Source organism: Erythrolamprus reginae, chromosome 3 (assembly GCF_031021105.1).
Source record: "Erythrolamprus reginae isolate rEryReg1 chromosome 3, rEryReg1.hap1, whole genome shotgun sequence".
Taxonomy (NCBI): Eukaryota; Metazoa; Chordata; class Lepidosauria; order Squamata; family Dipsadidae; genus Erythrolamprus; species Erythrolamprus reginae.
Window position 1 is genome coordinate 29,573,812 of NC_091952.1, and position 20,644 is coordinate 29,594,455.

The following is a 20,644-nucleotide window of genomic DNA, read 5'->3' on the forward strand; positions in this document are numbered from 1 at the left end:
ACTCAATAGACAGATGGATTAACATCTCACTAGAATGGGAGCTGAAGACACACTTCCTATTCTGACTGAGGACTGAGTCAAAGAGGGGAAATTGGGAGATGGATGAAAGATATCAATTTGACAAACTCAGTCCTTGTTGGCTGAAGGGATGGTGTCATCCCATTCATGGATGTTAGCTCCACCCACTATGGAGAATAATATATTACAACTTCATCTCCTACCCATCCCCCAAGTTTGCAGTAATGGCTAAGGAACATACATTCCTACTACTTGAAAAAACCCAAAGAGTTAATTACTGTTCCCTGTCTACTCAATGTATTAAGGGTAACACCTTTAGACTACACTCCAATTAAAAAATCGGGAGGCAGGGAGGGAGGGAGGGAGGGAGGGAGGAAGAGGCGTTTCTTTCATACAATGTTGTTCTATTACTTGTTAAATCTTTTCTACTTTTCTGCTATTGTTTAAGAGGAAATGATATGTTCTTTTTTCCAATAAAAACTCCAATAGGTTTTTTCCCAAAAGGAATAATGACTAGACACTGTCGTAAGTTTAAATTATTATTATTTAAGTTTGTTATGGCTGCCTATTCAAATGGAGTTTGATAGTCCTACGAAATCCAAAGAAGAAGATTTTTAATTGTAAAACAGTTAAAAACATGAACAACCCAGACTAAAACCATCCATAATGGTAACAATAAACCATGACAGGGCACCATCACCACAACTAGACCACATCCAAGTTTTAACAATTTTCTGAAACCCAAGGAAAGTGGTCGCCATTCATATCTCTGAGGATATCTTGTTTGAGAAGCTGGGGACTGAGCAATCTGAAGATAGACTTCCTTGGTCACACAAATGGCAGCATTTAATAGAGGGGACCTGGAACATATCCACTCTGTTAAAATGCACCAGGTAGGCAGAAGCACTTTATGACAAGGCTACCACTTCATTACAGTATGTATGGTAGGAATAATCACACTACACAATGTCCAAAGCAACCAGCACTTGCATTCAAAATAGATTCTGTTTGAGAGCAGATATTGTTGCATCTCTTCTTTATGTGTATATGTATGTAATATTTGGTATGTATAATAACCATGGTAAGCTGCTGCTGCTAATTTCAAACCTCTGCTTGCAATGCAACCATAAATGTACGTTATTGTAATCAATATCTAACAGTGTCAAGAAATGAAGGATTCATAAGTTAAAGCCAAAATAAAGGAAAAGGTTTTGCAGATGAAGAGAACATTACAAAATCTACGCAATATGCTTAGCAGAAATTATTGTGCATTTTTACTGGGAATGTGACCATTTAATGCTACAGGAACTGATTCCGAAATACACTTGCACCATGTCAGGCAACAAATCTATGCATTCTGGAAAGTTTGATTTTTATACTGCTGGCAGTTTGTACTAAAGTGGGGCAAGAAGAAAAGACATCTAAGAGCTTTATTTCAGCCAGTTTGCTTTGCCTATAGCCACCTGTCAGTCATAAAAAGACCCATTCAGGGCTATTTATTTCTGGATTCAAGCAGACTGTTTGGAAGCTATTTTACCAGTTGCTCAGAGTTCTCAAAATAGCCCTCAGCAGACTAACCCATCTGTGGTCTTTGCAATGAAGGTTGAAACGTTTTCCGGCTCTGAATGAATGACAAAAATGCACACAAATCATAGCTTTTCCCTTTGATTAATTAATTAAAAGAGAGATCGCCAACCTCTGAGCTGCAGCCTACTAGTAGGCCATGAATTGTTTATCACCGAGCTGCAGAAATGGCAGGTGAACGCATACACACACATCCCCACTTGCACATGCAGCGGGCCAGCGTATGCACACACACACTATTTACATAAGTAGCAAGTGTGCAAGAACACCGCGTAGGCAAGTGGAGCTGTGCACACCCATATGTGCGTGTCCTGGCAGAAACATCTTCTCTCCACCACCACCACAACCAGTCCGCAAAACTGAAGAAGTTGGGGAACTCTGAATTGGAACATAGACCAGTGATGGAGAACCTATGGGACGAGTGCCACAGTTGGCACGCAGAGCTATATCTGCTGGCACACAAGCTATTGCCCTGGCTCAGCTCCAACATACATTTGCATGCTGGCCAGCTGATTTTTGGCTCACACAGAGAGTCTGGGAGGGTGTTTTTGGCTTCCAGAGAGCCTCCAGGGGTATGTGGGAGGCGTTTTTACCCTTCCCTGGCACCAGGGAAGCCTTTGGAGCCTGGAGAGGGCAAAACTCGAGCGTACAGGACCCACCAGAAGTTGGGAAACAGTATGTTTCTGGCCTCTAGAGGTCTCCGGGGGGGAGCTGTTTTCGCCCTCCCTGGTCATTGAATTATGGGTGTGGGCACTCACGCACATGCTCTTTCGGCACCCAAGGGAAAAACGGTTCGCCATCACTGACATCGACCATTCAATTTGCTGATTAAATCCCAAAGATTTCCTTATGTATGTGCACATACATACTGGTTAAGACAAGGAATATACAGTATAGTGATCCCTCATTTTTTGCGGGGGATGCGTTCCAAGACCACCCGTGAAAATCGAATTTCAGTGAAGTAGAGGAAATATATTTTTTAATGTATTTAACGAGTATTTGGAGTTTTAAAACCCACCCTTTGCATTAAACAGTCATTCTATAATGTTTCTCAGCTGGAACTACATGTGATATCCTACGAGTTAGAGTACAGTAGTACTGTAGAAGAATTTTATTTATTTATTTATTTATTTATTTATTCATTCATTCATTCATTCATTCATTCATTCAATCATTCATTCATTTATTTTATTCAATTTTTACGCCACCCTTCTCCTTAGACTCAGGGCGGCTTACAACATGTTAGCAATAGCACTTTTTAACAGAGCCAGCCTATTGCCCCCACAATCCGGGTCCTCATTTTACCCGCCTCAGAAGGATGGAAGGCTGAGTCAACCCTGAGCAGATGATGAGATTTGAATCGCTGACCTTCAGATCTGCAGTCAGCTTCAGTGGCCTGCAGTACAGCACTCTACTCGCTGCGCCACACCCGGCTCATGGGTGAATTTTTAATGGATTTAAAATTTTCAATGGATTTAATGGATTTAAGCCCCCTTTGAAAACCCGTGAAGTAGTAAATCCGTGAAATATGAACCGTGAAGTAGCGAGGGATTACTGTATATCAATTTGTAAATGCAATTCATAATGTATATTTAAAACTATCCCCTCAAAAAGGTTAAGTGAAAACCTTAATGTTTGAAAATACTAGAAACAAACAAGTTAATGGAATCAAAGAAAAGTTGCTGTGTTATTTTGTGGGTATTGATAAAACTTAGCATTTTTCTAATAAAACATATGCTTTTTCTGTCTTACAAAAGACATTAGTCCTATTCATACAGAATAGTCAGTCTTTGAGTTGGCAGAGAAGTGTACTCAGAGATCATCATCCACTACTGGACTCCTCCTTTAGCACAGCAGATAAAATAGTAGATTAACAGTACACACTTCTTGTTGATTATTCAAAAGTAAACTTGATTTTGTTCAGTAACCTTATTCCCAGACAAATGAAAATGAGATTGTAGTTTCTCAGATCATTGGCAATCAATTTTGAAAAGACTGCTAGGGTCCTGGATGGGCACAATACATTCATTTTGAAAAATGAATACAAATGAATGGCATGAATATTTCAAAATATAAATGTTTAAAGCAACCAAAGATGTATAAATATTAGGAAATGTTTATCCATTTCATTTTACTTGCAGAAGAGACTCATGGAAACAAAACTGCTAAAAATGAGCTAAGACTGCATGATAAAATATAATGCAAAATAAGAAAATAGCAGCAAAATGTTAATATGCCCTTTCCACCCCAATATTATGAGTAGCAAAATCTCCAGAGCTGTGAATAATAATCCAGGGTTTGATTGAATGAATGTCTGAATAAAATTGTTTTCCACATAAACAAAATGAGCATACAATAGAAGTTCACACCATTATAAAATTGATTTCTCTTTTTTCTAATAGACATTCAGTTAAAACTCTTCAAAACTCAAAGCAATCCCTAGCTGTGACCTTTCTTCTGACTTAGTGATGCAGCTGGTTAATTTTAGACCTCATTTGGACATTACGTTTATTACTTGGGAATACATGGATAAGTAATAGATGGATAGTGTTGTAGTTGGCTTCAGGCCAGCTCCTATCGCTGCTGATTTTGATTCAGAGGAGTTGGTTGGAGGAGGAATCAGACAGTGAATCAGAAGGAGAAAGGCATGAGGAAAGGGTTGGACGAAGAGAGGGAAATGGAGCCGGTCAGATCTCCAGCCAGAGTTTCATCTGAGTCAGACAGGGAGGGAATAATGGACGATCCTATTTCAAGAGCAGCTGTGCAAATGCAGAAACAGATTCTAGGTCACAGGTGTTAAGAATTAATGACGCTGCCGCAGCCTTGAAAAAAAGGGAGGTTTGCAGCTAATGGTGCGGGAGTTTATCATTCAGTTTTTGGAGAAAGACTTTGATAAATTGTGGTTTTGTGTTTGCTGTGGATACCTTTGGACATTCTGACATTCAAGCCATGAGTGATTAACTCTGACCTGTTGTACTCATAAACTAACATTACTCTGGCAGATGCTGAGGGTTGCAATTTTCTGTACATAAAGAGAACCTCTTCGCTTCCTTTTCACAAGCCTGCGAACGTGTGTGTGTGTTTGGTTAATTACTTCGTTTCTGGGTAGCCCACAGCCAGGCAGAACAGATAGTAATATAAATAAATATTACAATGAAATTTGGACTGGACAAATGTGCTACCCTTACCATAAATAAGGGGGAAATAGGGGGAAATCATTCAAGCTGACAATATCAAGCACACTGAAGTCAGGGAAGGTTAGAGGTGAATACATCATGAGAGTGAAAAAGATCTTAAAGTCCAAATTGAGTGGAGGAAATACCATCAAGGCAATTAACATTTGGGCAATTTCTGTCAGAAGATACACTGCTGAAATTATGGTCTGGACTCAAGCAGACCTAAAAGCCCTGGAATGGTAGACCAGAAAAATAATGACAATGACTCATGTTGTTTCTCAGTTAAAGGTGATGGAGATGGCTGCTTTTTGTAAAATCTTAACTTGTGGAAAATATTAACTTGTTTGTTGATTTTACATAGCTCAACCAATGTGTAGATCAAAGTCATTAATTAAAAACTAGGATGAAGGACTCTTCATTTCTTACCTGGCTGATAGAAGTCCGGAGACAATTCTCTGGCCATCGATCTGGCTAACATGGATTCATTGTTAGCTGCTACTGCTGCTTGCTCTGCACCTTCTGACTTGGCTTTGGCATGGGCAGTCCTGTGAACAGAACACCATTGTGGTATTTAGAAAGATGCTATAGAACAGTGATGGCGAACATTTTTTGGTTCGTGTGACAAAAGGAGAGGGTTGCATGCATGTATGCCCACACCCATAATTCCCTGCACCTCCCACACATGTGCATGTGAGTGCCCACACTTTCGGCATGCAATGGCACACCCATTTTTCACTCTCCCCAGGCTTCAGAGCCTTTTTAGAAGCCTGGGGAGTACAAAAGGACCTTGGAGGACTTCTAGTCTAACTTCCTGCTCAGGTCAATAAGTAAATTTTATAAACTTACAAACAAGCAAACTATTAAGAGCAATCCACAGTTATCCTCACTACAAAGTACAGTATATCTCAAGAGTTATAAAATACAGTGATACCTTGTCTTACAAACTTAATTGGTTCTTAAGGTGAAAAGTTTGTAAGACGAAACAATGTTTCCCATAGGAATCAATGGAAAAGTGATTAATGCGTGCAAGCCCAAAATTCACCCCTTTTGCCAGCCGAAGCGCCCGTTTTTCCGCTGCTGGGATTGCCCTGAGACTCCCCTCCATGGGAAACCCCACCTCCAGACTTCTGTGTTTTTGTGATGCTGCAGGGAAATCCCAGCAGGGGAATCCCAGCATCGCAAAAACGAGCACTTCACTGGCAACGGAAGTCCAGAGGTGGGGTTTTCCAGCGAAGGGAGCATCATTGAAATCGCAGCATCGCAAAAACACCGAAGTCCTCAAAACCCCACCTCCGGACCTCTGTGTTTTTGCGATGCTGCGATTTCACTGAGGCTCCCCTCACTAGGAAACCCCACCTCCGGACTTCCGTTGCCAGCGAAGCACTCATTTTTGCAATTCTGGGATTCCCTGCAGCATCACAAAAACACAGAAGTCCAGAGGTGGGGTTTCCCATGGATAAGAGCCTCAGGGGAATCCCAGCAGAGCAAAAACAGGTGCTTCGCTGGCAACGGAGGTCCAGAGGCGGGGCATCACAGCGGTGGGTTTGTAAGGTGAAAATAGTTTGTAAGAAGAGGCAAAAAAATATTAAACCCCGGGTTTGTATCTTGAAAAGTTTGTATGATGAGGCGTTTGTAAGATGAGGTATCACTGTATATGAAACATAATGCAAGAAGAGTCTTAATAGAGCTGACACTGGCCAATAAAATCTAGCATCCTGGGTCGTACTGGTTAAATTCATGAACCCGAGAAGTTCACAAGCAGCATTTGAAGCAATGGCCCTTGCACTCTGTTACTTGAAGAACTATTCAAAACCATTCTGGTTTTGATCTGGAGGTAATATGTAGCCACCACAGCAAAAAAAACCAAGGAAGTTCAGTTGCCAAAATTGCACCTTTGGGACACAGCTAATTATCTTTTAAGGCCATCTGAATGACTTTCATCACTTCTTATGACAGTGAATTCCACAAGTCAACTTTACATTATATAATAAAGTAAAACTTTCAAAAACATTTCTACGCCTATACTCCAATTAAAGTTTATTTTAAAAGGAACAACAACATAAAACTGTATGCCAATGGCACCCCATATCAAAAAGGTTCCTTGATAACCAGAATAATAGTTTTTTGTTTGTTTGTTTGTTTTTTGTGAGGCACAAATGCCAACATGTAAAATGCAGTGTTTTTGAACAGAAACAATTAGCATTTGGGTTAACTCACTCAGAGATACATAATATCCTTTGAAGGCAAGCCTATGTGGAAATATTTCTAGCATCCTGGTGTCTTGTTCAAAGCACTCATCTCCTTAAGTATTTGGAGACAACTTAGCCGATGAGGTAGAAATTGGCAATTTTAAGCCTTGACGGTTCACAGAAGGCCTCCAAGAAGTTGTAAGTAGACAGAGCATCTCCTTTTTTGGAAGTGTATAATCAGTGTGATTAATTCTACTGTAGGCTGTGGGAGGCCTGGTGACATATTTATGTCTTTTTTCTGCTTGAAAAACTAGTGTTGGATGAAAAGTGCCCAGAATGTGCAGCACAAGATTAAAAAAAAATATCTTGTGGTGCCTTTTATATCTTCAAAGGAAACAGTAGATCACAGCATGGCAAAATCAGCCAGAGTTATCACTATCCTAGAAACAACTGGACAAAAGCATATAGAATTTGAAACTTCTAAATACAACAAGTTCCGGTAAATTCTGATTGCAGGCTAAGTATACTTAGGTGATTAACAGACAGGAATGCAGGTTTTTCCCCCCTATTCTTTTTATATCAGTTTGCTTTTTGGCTTTGTAAATGAGAACATAAGAAGCTCTTCAAACATTGCTGTGTTCAGATCAGAACTATTTTTACAGTTTATTCTGACGGTGGTTGTCCACCATATCACAATAGTTTTCCCAATCCTCCCCAGAGATGCTAAGAACCAAATTGGCAATTTTTACATGCACAGCTTCAGATCTGTTCCCATTTCAAAGGTAGACTGCTAACTGTACATTCCCAAATATGCAAGAAAAATATTCCACGCTGCAACTTTACTGCACCTAATTTCTCAATGTCACATACTGCCTTTATATAAAATGATCCCAGTGATAATGCTGTGCCGTGAATGTATGAATTCTGGAACAAATCTGTAGATCTCCTCTATTCCTTTTACTTTCTTAATCAAATTGGAATACAAAGTGGGTTGCGTAGCAATAAAATAAATTCATACTAGTTGGAAATGTCTTTGGACATCAGTGATGGCTAACCGGAGCACCTGCACATGCTGGAGCATCAGAACCCAGATGAGAACAGCTGGCGAGTGCGCATGCGCACTGCAGCAGCTGTCCATCATGCATATATGTAATGGAATCAGGAAGAGTAGCTGGCGACGGTGTGCGTGCCCGCAGAGAAGGCTCTGCACGCCACCTCTGGCACACATGGCATAGGTTCACCATCAGAGACATAAATGGTACAAAGATACTGTTGGTGAGGAAATCAATAAACGTGGGTAAAAATGTTTAGGACTCTAATCCATTTATAACATGGGTGTCAAATCCAGCCTGCGGGGTGCTTAGATCTGGCCCGCAGGGATGTCCTGGAAACAGCAAAGGAGTGGCCCACAGTGTGGTCCTCCCGAGCTCCATTTTTACTGGCAGAGGTTGCAGGTAGCCATCACAGCTGAAAATGGAGCTTGGGAACCTGTTTTCACTGACAGAATGCTCAGCCCAGCACAGGTACCAATGCAAGTGAGGATGAGCTGACCTTGCCCTCCCTGGCCACACATAGAGGTCAAACACAACCCTGATGCAGCCTTCAATGGAATCGAGTTTGACACCTCTGATTTATATGTAATATCGAGAGCTTAGGATCCTCAATCCTATCTTAAAGGCTATTGCCTTTGGTGCTTGGGAATGACCTACCAGCCATGATTCTATAGGAGTGACATAGTGTCTTGGTTACTCACACTGGGTTTCTGTTCAGGCTATACACTAAAATTCATCTGAGATCTTTTTAATGATGGTTCAAAAGCTTCAGCTGGTACAGAGTACAGGAGAATGTTTGTAGCTCCGGGTTGAAATGAAGGGTCCTTGGTGGTCTCTGAGCTTGTTTTTTTGCAGACGTTTCATTAGTGAAACTAGGTAGCATCACCAGTGCTAGTGAAGCTTAGATAAAATGATCAGATTTTAAGATCGGGAAAGAGGGACACCGTTGGGGGGGGGGGAGGATTTCACAAACAAAAAATCTTTTTCTCTCTTGCTCTCTGTCACTCTGTCTCTCTCTCTCTCTCTCTCTTCCTCCTTCCCTATTTCTCTTTCTTTCTTTCCCTCCTTCCTTCCTCTCTCTTGTTTCTCTCTCTTTCTCCCTCCGTCTCTAACTCTCTTTCTTTCTCTCTCTCTCTCCCTCCTTCCCCACCTCTTGCTCTGTTTCTCTCACCGGAATCTCTCCCAATATGCAGTTCAATTCTCGCCAGTTTAATTCTCAGCTAGTTCCAAGGAGGTGATTTAAACACCCCAATTCCTGAGGCAAAACTCTGACCGACCAATGCAACCACTCCACGGCAGGCTTCACATGTGAGGAGGAGCGGCCCAAGCACGTGTCCTCTTTCCCAAGACCAGCGACCGAGGAAGGTGCCCCAGGCGCTACTTGAAGGTGCCGCCCCCGAGCCATGAACAGGCAAGTGGTGGTGGTAAGTCCCAGGGGGGAGGAGGCTGGTGGCATCAGCATCACATGGACCCCACCCCCATCTTCTTTCCCTCCCCCTGCCTCCATCTTCCCCTCCCTTCCCTTGTAGCCTGAGCAGTAGTGGTGGCGATGATGGCAGAAACAGTATTGACAGCAGGAGCAGCACACAAAGGGGAGTGCAGGGAAGTGAAGGAAGAAGGGGAACTTCCTGAGCTGCTGAGGCTTATCAAATGCCGCTCTGTATCGCTTCAGTTTTCTCCTAAAACTTCTGGACGGAGGTCTGTTAACATGGACCTCTGTTAAAATCGGGACATTTTGGAAACCCGGTGGGATGCGGGACAAATGATTGAAAAGTGTGACTGTGGACAAAATGACAAATTCCATTAAGGGAACAAAATACAAAAAATCTAAAGAATTTTGGCTCAAATGGCACGAATGGATTCAAAACAAAAACTGAAAATGTAACACTACAAAGTATCAGTATACTTAGAAAGAACAATGGTAATAAAGTAAAAACATGAGATGAATGATTTCTCTCTTTCTTTTCTTTTTCTCTATTTTAATACCATGCTTTACTTATGATATTTATATTTGAATGTACATAATTTAATAAAACATATAGAGAAATGAATGATATATTCAAAAGGCAAAAGAAATGGATTAAGATCTGTAAAAACAAAACAAAACATGTAAGAAATACTTTCTTTTTTATTTTGAAAACAATAAAGAAACTTTTAAAAAAAGAAAAGTGTGACTGTCCCACTGAATGCGGGACGTCTGGTCACTTTAAGCTTAGACATTTATCACTGGACATTTTTTATTCATTTGGGAACCAGCTGAAATCATCTTTTAATTGGGTATGGCATATATATCAGTATGTATTTATGTTATTGCTATTTAAGAAATATATATTTATGGATAGAAGAAAATATTTATAGCTCAGAGATGAAATGAAGGGTCCTTAGTAAACTCTGAGCTGGGTTGTTTTTTGCAGATATTTCATTAGTCAAACCAATGCACTGATATTACCTAGTATAAGTAGTGAAATGTCTGCAAGAAAACAACCAAGTTCAGAGAATATTAAAGACCTCTCACATAGATATTTTTCATTCATAAATTTGGTTAACATTGGCAAAGGTCCTGATGTACATATCGTAGGTTTAGTTCGTCAACAATAGAGCCATTTTCCCTTCCAGCTAATTCCATGAGCTAAATATATTGTGGCAGAGAAAGCATTGATAGTTTTTCCAAATCAATTGAAAACACAATTTTTAACACCTATCCATCATTTTGTGCTATTAGAAATTGGCTTTACTTATATCTTAAATGTGGGGATTGAATATGTGGATCCCTGGATTTGAAATTGAGCTCTGACTGAATCCCAGCAAAATGAGGCAGCTATTTGTGCCCAAATCACAAAGCTCCAAGGTAGCTCCAACAATGGCTCTTGATTAGGTGGCATTTTACCAGATCTGAGATTTTTTTTTTCTGGATTTATGGCTCCTATTGAATAGTTATGGGCAGGAAAAACTATGCCCTAAGGAAGCAAACATTTTTGGAAGAGAATATATTGGCAACAGTCCCTAATCATCTTGCACTCAAATTACTGAAGATTATTTGGCAAAGGAAATCGCTGCAACATATAATATCTCACTGTTGGCATCAGAGAACAATTTTAGCACTGTCTTGTGGACATTGCATTTCTCTCCCCCCTTCCCCCCCCAAAAAAAAGCTTAGGACATAGTTCATAGTTTATAGCTGAGAATCAGCTATAAAGTTGTTAAATGGCCTTGGCTATAGTTTTGGAATCATTTTCTTTGATTTCTCGTCGCCAGTGTTAAACCCCGTAAAACATCAGCAAGCCAGGATTAAACCTTTATTAAGACAAGGCAACAACAACATAACAGGCTGAACACTAAGAATGAAGATTACCTCAGACGGGCTCTGACAGCTCAGACGGGCAGCCAATGGGAGACGCTAGAGCTCCCGCCCTAGCGAACGGCCAATCACAGCAATCCCGGCTGTTGTTAAGGATGCCGGGATGCAACATAAAGCCTGTCCATTACTAGATTTACCGTATTAGATTTTCATCCTGTCTTGATTTATTAGCAACTCGGGGTGGCAAACATCCAATGCTCCTCCCTATTTCTCCCACTTTTACAATCTTGTGAGCTGGGTTGCCTAGAGAGAGAGAGAGAGAATGACTGGACAACATCACCCAGACAGCTTTCATGTCTGAGGGACTAGAATTCACAATCTGATAAGAACAGATACTACATATGACCTTAGCCAAAAGGCCGAGAAGCGATCTTAGTTTCCAAGCTAGCTCCTTCTCCACTACACCAAACTGGCTCCCCTGAAATTATCATCCTGTTCAGGAGAGCCACTTGGTATAGAAAGCTGTTCAGCATTCAGTTCAGGAGAATGTGCCACTCTCTGACAGTTGGGAAGGTGGGAATTTGAAGGCAGCCTTTCTCAATAGCTACTCCAACTCTGTTGTGGTTCAGCCTGAGGCTGCTCAGGGACCGGCTGTGTCTCTGCTGGCTCCATGCCCGGAGGAGGATGACAGCGAAGAGGAGGGGGCTGAACAGTCGGACGGGGGAGAGGAAAGTCAGGAATGGGATGAAGGAGAACAGCATGAGAGCCCCGGGGAGGGGGGGGGCTCTCCCCAGCCAGTAGCTTGGGGTCATTAGGTGATGAAGCACAAGCCGTCATTGACATGCAACAGAGACGTTCAGATCAGAGAAAGGAGCAATTAAAGAAGTATTATCAGCACTGAATTAGGAACAGCTGGGCTTGGGTGTGGTCCTCCTTAGCAGGGTTTAAAAGGCAGGCAAGCCCTTGAAGCCATGTGGAGTGTTATCAGTGGGAGTTACGGTGTCCTACTTTGTTCTCGGCGTCTCTGTTCCTGGCTTGTGGCCCAGCAGTTTGGAAGACCCGTGGGAGGTGTAGGTCTGCTATCTACAGCCTCGTCTTGGCAGCAAGAATCCTGTATTGCTGCATGGACTTTTGCCTTCGTGGATATATTTGAAGATACAGCATTTTCCTTTTTGTAAGGACATTTTCTGTTACCTGTGTTTTTCTTGAATTTTATAAACTGCCATTGCCTTTTACCGGTGTGTCTGGCTTCTCTTTTTGGGTTGGTATTGGCTTCCGGAGTGACCCAGACAGAACAAACTCGATGAGACATTTTGCATCCATTGTTCTTCTCTTTTCAGAAGAAAGTTAAGACCACCTTTTTCCACCAGGCTTTTGGATTGTGAGGTTCCAGAACTGCTATGTTCAGTATCTAGCTTTTCCTTTTCTTTGCAGATGATGATTTTTAGCTTGGTTCCTAATATTGATTTGATTGCTTATATGTACCCGGACTATCATTAAGTATTGTTCCTTATGATTCTTGACAAACCTATCTTTTCTTTTATGTACACTGAGAGAATGTGCATCAAGATGTGGTCGGGCGGTAGGAAAAGCAAGTAGGATGCTTGGCTGCACAGCTAGAGGTATAACAAGCAGGAAGAGGGAGATTGTGATCCCCTTATATAGAACACTGGCGAGACCACATTTGGAATACTGTGTTCAGTTCTGGAGACCTCACCTACAAAAAGATATTGACAAAATTGAACGGGTCCAAAGACGGGCTACAAGAATGGTGGAAGGTCTTAAGCATAAAACGTATCAGGAAAGACTTAATGAACTCAATCTGTATAGTTTGGAGGACAGAAGGAAAAGGGGGGACATGATAGAAACATTTAAATATGTTAAAGGGTTAAATAAGGTTCAGCAGGGAAGTGTTTTTAATAGGAAAGTGAACACAAGAACAAGGGGACACAATCTGAAGTTAGTTGGGGGAAAGATCAAAAGCAACGTGAGAAAATATTAATTTACTGAAAGAGTAGTAGATCCTTGGAACAAACTTCCAGCAGACGTGGCTGGTAAATCCACAGTAACTGAATTTAAACATGCCTGGGATAAACATATATCCATTGTAAGATAAAATACAGGAAATAGTATAAGGGCAGACTAGATGGACCATGAGGTCTTTTTCTGCCGTCAGACTTCTATGTTTCTAAGATGAATTCCTTGTGTGTGTCTAATCACACTTGGCCAATAAAAATTTTATATTCTGGTTGTATGTTTTAAAAGAATTTTTGGTATTATTTTCAAGGCTGAAAATAATGAGGTCAAAGATGCTAACTGAGGCAGAATATACATTTGTAAAAAAAATAAACAAAAAAATAAATAAAATGTCCTTAAAATTAAAGATCTGTTTTTCATTTTTCTGTAATTTAATGAAGCGATATACAATAGTGGACATTTTAAAGGATCAAAGTTTCACTGCACAGAAGCTCTCAATTAAAACTGGATCAAATGTTCCAATTTAGGCAAGCCTTTTTTTTTTTTAATGTAATTAGATTAAATATGAATCAAGCTCTACAAGAAGTTTAATACTATGAAATTCCGCAGATAATTAAGTGAAGAAGAGACTGAATAATTAATTGCTTCTTTTGAGTGCCCAGAAATGAGGAATTATATTATGAGATAGAGAAATTGAAAAACATCACAGGAAAAAGCATTGGCAAATCACATCTTTTCTTTTCTTTTTTCTCTTAAAAAACTACATAGACATGTTGATAAAGGCACTCAAATTAAGACTTTTGCTTTTTTCACTCAACATCAGGTACTTAGCAAGAAAAAAAAATTCTATAGAAATCTCAGATCTAAAAGAGATAGGACAGTGGCTACTAACTTTTTCAGAACTGAGTGCTGAAACTGGAGCATGCGCAAACGCCAGAGCACCGGAACCCAGAAGAAAGCAGCTGGCCCAGAAGGGCACTGGAACCCAGAAGAGAAGGGGCACTGGAACCCAGAAGAGAAGGGGCACTGGTCTTACTTGATACACCTCCGAGTAGTGGATATAGTATCCAGGAATGGGTTAAATCAGTCTGCTCTGTGATTGGACTGAGTCTGTCAAAAGCTGTTTACTCTGCTTGACAGCTTGAAATGAAGACGCAAAGCGACAGACTTCGGTGTGCCAAACTCCATTAAATGGTCTCCTCCAGTCCAAAGCCAATTTAGGCGTTGACCGCATTGGGCAGGGCTGGATGCTATATCCACTATTTGGAAAAGACCAATGACCCTTCTCCCTCAACGTGGATATAGCATCCAGGAATGGGACATATCAAAGCTGGCTGTCCACATAGGCAGGTGACATTGGTAGCCCTACTGTTGTGGAGGAACCAGTCCTTCACGACCTACTGCAACACTCGCCACCCAAAAGCAGCCTTGGCTGATGCATATACATCCACCTTGTAGTGACACATAAGGGGAAGGCGTAGACCAGGTTGTTGTCCTGCAGACCTCTTCAAGGGATGCTTGAGTCTCACAATGTTGCTGCACATCATGTAGAGTGGGCGGTTATACGTGGTGGTACCAGTTGCAATTGGAGTTCGTATGCTTTGGATATAGTTGATCTTATCCATCAGCCAACCGTCGACTGCATGACCCTATGGTCCATGGAAGAAGGTTGGAAAACAAGAAAGAGTGACTGATTTGTGGAAGGCTTTGGTCAATCTTTTTTCTTTTTGAATTGCATGAGGTATGAATTACATACCATTTTGCCATACCTTTTTGAATTGCATAAGGTATAAAGGCGTAATATGAATCGCTTAAGAAAATAAAAGCTTTAAAAGCAAGCATGCATTTCCTAAAATGTAGGGAAATTTGACCCTGCATATAAAACTTCTATTAGGGCAATGGTAGTTTATTCCTGTCCACCAGGGACTGTTCTGGATATTCAATTTATTTCCAGCTCATGAGTAAAGTAATCATTTTTAAAGAACATAAGAAGAGCCATGCTGAATCAGGCCAAAGCCCATCGAGTCCAGCATTCTGTGTCACACAGTGGCCCACCAATTGTCCATGGGGACCTTGAGCAGAAAGAGGAGGCAAAACCCTTCCTTTCCCCTGACCCCCAACAAATGGTACTCAAGGGAATCCTGCCTACCTCAACCAACATAAGAGGCAGCATTCTTAAATCCATTGCTAACACAATAAAAAAAAACAAGAATAGCCAGGCACTATTAGCATAGTTTGGTCTTTATCCAATTTGCACTGTAAATTCCTCACCCTGTGGTTATTGTTTATAATTCTATGGAACTGAACTCATTTCACCAATTATGCTATGACATCAGATGTTTTCAAATTACACTTCGCCTCCCAGCAAGTTATATAGAAAACGAATTAATTGTATTCTTATGATGCCATCTCTTTATTCTTGGCCCTTGTTCAGGCATTTTTCTGTCTCTTGTTCACAGTCACAGATCAAGTCCAAGGACATTTCTACACACACTTGAACGCAGTCCCAGAATGCCTCCTGGGTGAATGGGTCATGGGTTGGAAGGAGGAGAAACCTGTATTTTTCTAATGTGAAACCCTTTCATGTGTTGTAATGTATCACGCATGTTTGGGGGAGAAAGGAAAGAAATATTTGGGATATTCCACTGCCCTTTTCCCTATATCATCCTGTCCTATCTTATATTCTAAGAATATAAAGTAAATGCCTTAAAATTAACAAGAAATTCCTCAAGGAAAAGCTTCCCTGTATTTTCTCCAACAAGAAAGCATTGGGCATATGTAGTATTTAACAATATGTTCCTAGCTTTTATTTATTTATTATTTATTTATTCATTGGACTTTTATGCCACCCCTCTCTGATGACAGCTGACAGCTTACAACATATGAAATAACAATACAGTGTTCCCTCGATTTTCACGGGGGTTACGTTCCAAGACCTCCCGCGAAAGTCGATTTTCTGTGAAGTAGCGGTGCGGAAGTAAAAACACAATTTTTGGCTATGGACAGTCAAAAACTACCCCCACGCACCCTTTTTCAAGGCAGCGCAAGGAGCCGGGCTTGAAATTAGGGCAGGGAGCGACGAAAGTGCGGAGGCCGGCAAAGATTGCTTTGAATGTCGGCTGCCCCTGCCCCCCCAGCGCCTCCGGCCCCCTCGCCGCTACCGCCTGCCCGCCCGATCCACCCCTCTCACCGGCTTTCTTGGGACATGGGTCCTCCTGCAGCAGCGCTGGCGGCTACGGCTTCTCATCCTCCTCATTCGGCCGGTAGCCGCTCTGAGCGCTTTGAGAATGCCCGCCCCGCCCCTCTCACAGTCCCTTAGCTGAGAGCGCTTTCGTCCCAGATATCAGCGAGGGGGCTGCAGGAGAGGTGGGGGCAGGCATTCTCACATAGAGGGAGAGAGAGAGGGAGAAAGAGAGAGAGAGCAAGAGGGGGAAGAGTGGAAGGTAGAGAGAGAGAGAAAAATTATAGAAAAAGGGAGAAAAAAAGAGAAATGAGAAAATGATTGAAGCAGAGAATGACAGGAAAGAAAGAGAAAGAGAGAGAGAAGTGACTCTTGGTGATGACATATGACGTCATCGGGTGGGAAAAAACGTGGTATAGAAAAAAAATCGCGGAGTATTTTTTAATTAATATTTTTTGAAAAACCGCAGTATAGCCGTTTCACGAAGTTTGAACCCGCGAAAATCGAGGGATCACTGTATATAACATCCTGAATCGAATTAATAACTAACAACCCAGAAGACCACAAAAACACTCATACCCATTCAGTCCACTAACTCGCATAACTTTCCTTGGCCGGGGAGCAGAAGTCTAATAGCCTCAAGCTTGGCGACATAAATGAAACTTGAGACTCTTAGGTTTAATTTTGTAATTCAACTTTGCAGCCACCATCTTTCTACACCTGTAGACCCAAGATCTCTTTTCCTTGTCTAAAAAGCTTCCTGATTCTGCCACAATTATTTATTTATTTTATTTATTTATTCGACTTTTATGCCGCCCAATCCCAAACGACTCATGCATTTCAGATTCTTTTTAGGATTTAACCTCTTCCCATAATAGGGAAGATCACATTACTGGCTCTTAGCTATCAATAGACTGAAATAACTAAAGTTTTCCCATTATCTTTTTTCCTTAAATAAAACTTATGCATTTATTTTCTTTCAAGTAATCACCAGCTTTAAGAATATATTCTTACAAAAAATTATATTCTTAACCTCAGTATTTCTCTTTCCACAAATTTTTTCCATTGTAGAAAGCTATCCATGTCACCTCATGTGTTCTGCAACACATGAAATTTCTCCATAATAAAAAAGTTGATATGGAACAATCTATTTTAAAAAACTAAGTTTGGAAAGTACAATATTTAAAGGAATACTCTCTCTGTTCCAACAAGGGGATCACTTTCTGTTGGCTAGATATTAGGAGAGATCTCTAAGCTCTATTGAGGTCAACTTTATCTTAGCCTTCATGATTACTTGGTGGATTTTTAAAATTGTGAAACATTATCTCTGAGCCCTAAATAGCTCTAGACTCACTTGCAGCCTTCCCTGAAGGATTCTTCCTCTTAGAGCCAAATGGCTTGCAGCTGGCTCTCAAGACATCAAGACATCTCTCTACCTAAGGAAGCAGAATGCTAATTGGAAGCGTCATGCTAAATGCACTACAGAAGTTTCATGAAACATCATTGGATTTGTGTCTGAGTAAATATCTCTTTGAAGGACTTTTTTTTCATGCATTTCCAGAGAAAAATGGGGGAGGGGACACAGGCCATGTAGGCAAAAGGTCCTACATTCAATTCCTGACATTATTGGTAAAGTGAGAATGACGCCTGCTTGAATCCCTAGAGTGGTTGTCATCAGTAATGGGTTGCTGCCCCCACAGGGAGAACGCAGTAGTACGTTTATGCACCATTTATTGAATACTTAATAGTTTTTTTTATTGTCCTTCCTTCTCTAGTACCTTAGTATGATCCTTAACTACTTTTAAAATAGGAAATAATTAAATAGTATGTTTTTACCTATAATCACTTTAATCATTTTAATCATTATCTAGAACTGAACGTTTATAGCAATTAAAGAAAATTTAGCTACTTGCCTAATCTGTTATCATACTGAACCTTGTGGGTTCAGTACAAAACTTTGAAATGTTACTGTGCTCCTCAACAAATAATGCTGTCTATCATTTGTCTTTTTTGAGGCTATTCAAATAATATGACTTAATCAACTGAAAAAGAGTCCAAGCACCTATTTGAAAACTTATCTTGGTCGGTAAGCCACTACCACCCAGTCACATGACCTTTAAGCCTTCTGGAATGAATTGTGCTCGAGAATCGAGGTACCACTGTACTTACTTTTGTTGCCAGCAAGTTAGATGTTAATGGCTGTGTTGCATTATTTTGAGGGGACAGCACATACAAGCTGCATACTCACTACTTTACTTTGTAGCCAAGTGTCATTTTTAAATATTTACAAAATGTGAGGGGGTGTACTCACTTCTCTGACATAGCAGAGGTCTATTTAGTATGAGGCATCTCCTTATGTTTTTATCCATAGACTATTTGTAAGACTATCTAAGCCAGAAAGTGTAAATGTAATTTTAAATGTAGTTTCAGTGGCTCACTGCCAATTGTTGAGAAATACAGTATATGACCTAAATATTGCCATTCATTTACCTGAAACCATCCTAATTATACTCAGTGAGTCTTTCCATGTCCTATGAACCAGGTTACTTCCTTCCTTCCTTCCTTCCTCCCTTCCTTCCTTCCTTCCTTCCTCCCTCCCTCCCTCCCTCCCTCATTCATTCATTCATTCATTCATTCATTCATTTATTTAGACTTCTATGCTGTCCAATCCTGAAAGACTCAGGGCGGCTTAAACAATATAAACACAATACAATACAATAAAAAAGAAATCGAATATAAAATCTAAAACAATAAAACCCTCATTAAAAAACCCATGATTGAACAGTCACAACAACATGCATACATACCATCCATACGATTTAGCCATGAGGGTTGTTAGTTTATGGCCCCCAGGCCTGCCGGCAAAGCCAGGTCTTCGTGGCCTTATGGAAGGCCAGTAGGGTGGGAGCGGTACGGACATTGGAGGGGGAGTTGATTCCATAGAGCCGGGGCGGCAACAGAGAAGGCCCTCCCTCATGGTCCCATCAACTTGTATTGCTTAGTCGATGGGACCTGGAAAAGGCCAACTCTGTCTGCTCTATCTGCTGTGCCAGGGTGGCGCAGCAGATAGAGTGCTGTACTGCAGGCCACTGAAGCTGACTGTAGATCTGTAGGTCAGCGGTTCAAATCTTATCACCGGCTCAAGGTTGACTCAGCCTTTCTTCCTTCCGAGGTGGGTAAAATAAGGATTGTGGGGGAAATATGCTGGCTGTTAGAAAAAGTGCTATTGCTAACATGTTGTAAACCGCCCTGAGTCTAAGGAGAAGGGCGGCATAAGTAAGTAAGTAAGTAAGTAAGTAAGTAAGTAAGTAAGTAAGTAAGTAAGTAAGTAAGTAAATAAATAAATAAATATGCGGCTGCATTCCGGACTATTTACAGTCTCCAAACACTCATCAAGGGTAGCCCCATGTAGAGCGGATTGCAATAATCAAGATGGGAGGTAATGAGGGCCTGAGTGATTGTGCGTAAAGCCTCCTGGTCCAGATAGGGCCGCAAATGGTAAACCAGGAGAACCTGGGCAAACATCCCCCTGGCCACAGCCGAGAGGCTCAGCTGTGGATCCAGGAGGACACCCAAGTTGAGGACACCAAAGTTGTCTGAGAGGGTCAGTGTTTCCCTCCCCCCAGAACAATGGATGGACAGATCAAATGGTCCTTTGGAGGAAACACCCATAGCCACTCCATCTTGTCTGGGTTGAGCTTGAGCCTGTTGGCCCCCATCCAGACCCTTACAGCTTCCAGGCACTGGCACATCACATCCACCGCTTCACTGAATTGGCATGGGGTAGAGATGTATAACTGGGTAGCATCAGCATACTGATGATACCTCACCCTATGCTGTCGGATGATCTCACCCAGCGGCTTTATGTAAATGTTATGTGGTCAGAAAACATAAGCCCCCTTCACTGGTGCCATTTTGTCATTATATGTATGAGATTTTGGTTTACATTTAATTTATCCATAATAATTCAATGAAGCTTCCAAATGAATCCATTTGTTTGCTAAAATGTTTTCTAACTGGATTAGTTTAGCTTTCTATCTTCAAAGCACTAGCACTATGTACACTTCAATATTTAGATTTTTTAAAATGTTGTTTTAGAACTACTTTAAAAATCATTGAGCTTAGGATATCTAACATTTATGAATGCATGTATTTATTCAACCAGAACA

General features: G+C 41.0%; 1 protein-coding gene and 1 pseudogene across 1 annotated transcript in view; both read right to left on the reverse strand.

The window, feature by feature from the left end:
- JPH2 (junctophilin 2) overlaps window positions 1-20,644 on the reverse strand; it is a 77,495-nt gene that overhangs the window by 16,870 nt on the left and 39,981 nt on the right. The window contains exon 3 of the mRNA XM_070744684.1: window positions 5,205-5,323. Coding sequence (XP_070600785.1) covers window positions 5,205-5,323 — 119 coding nt within the window. The remainder of the gene's footprint in view (window positions 1-5,204; window positions 5,324-20,644) is intronic.
- LOC139166060 (U2 spliceosomal RNA) lies at window positions 11,635-11,748 on the reverse strand (annotated as a pseudogene).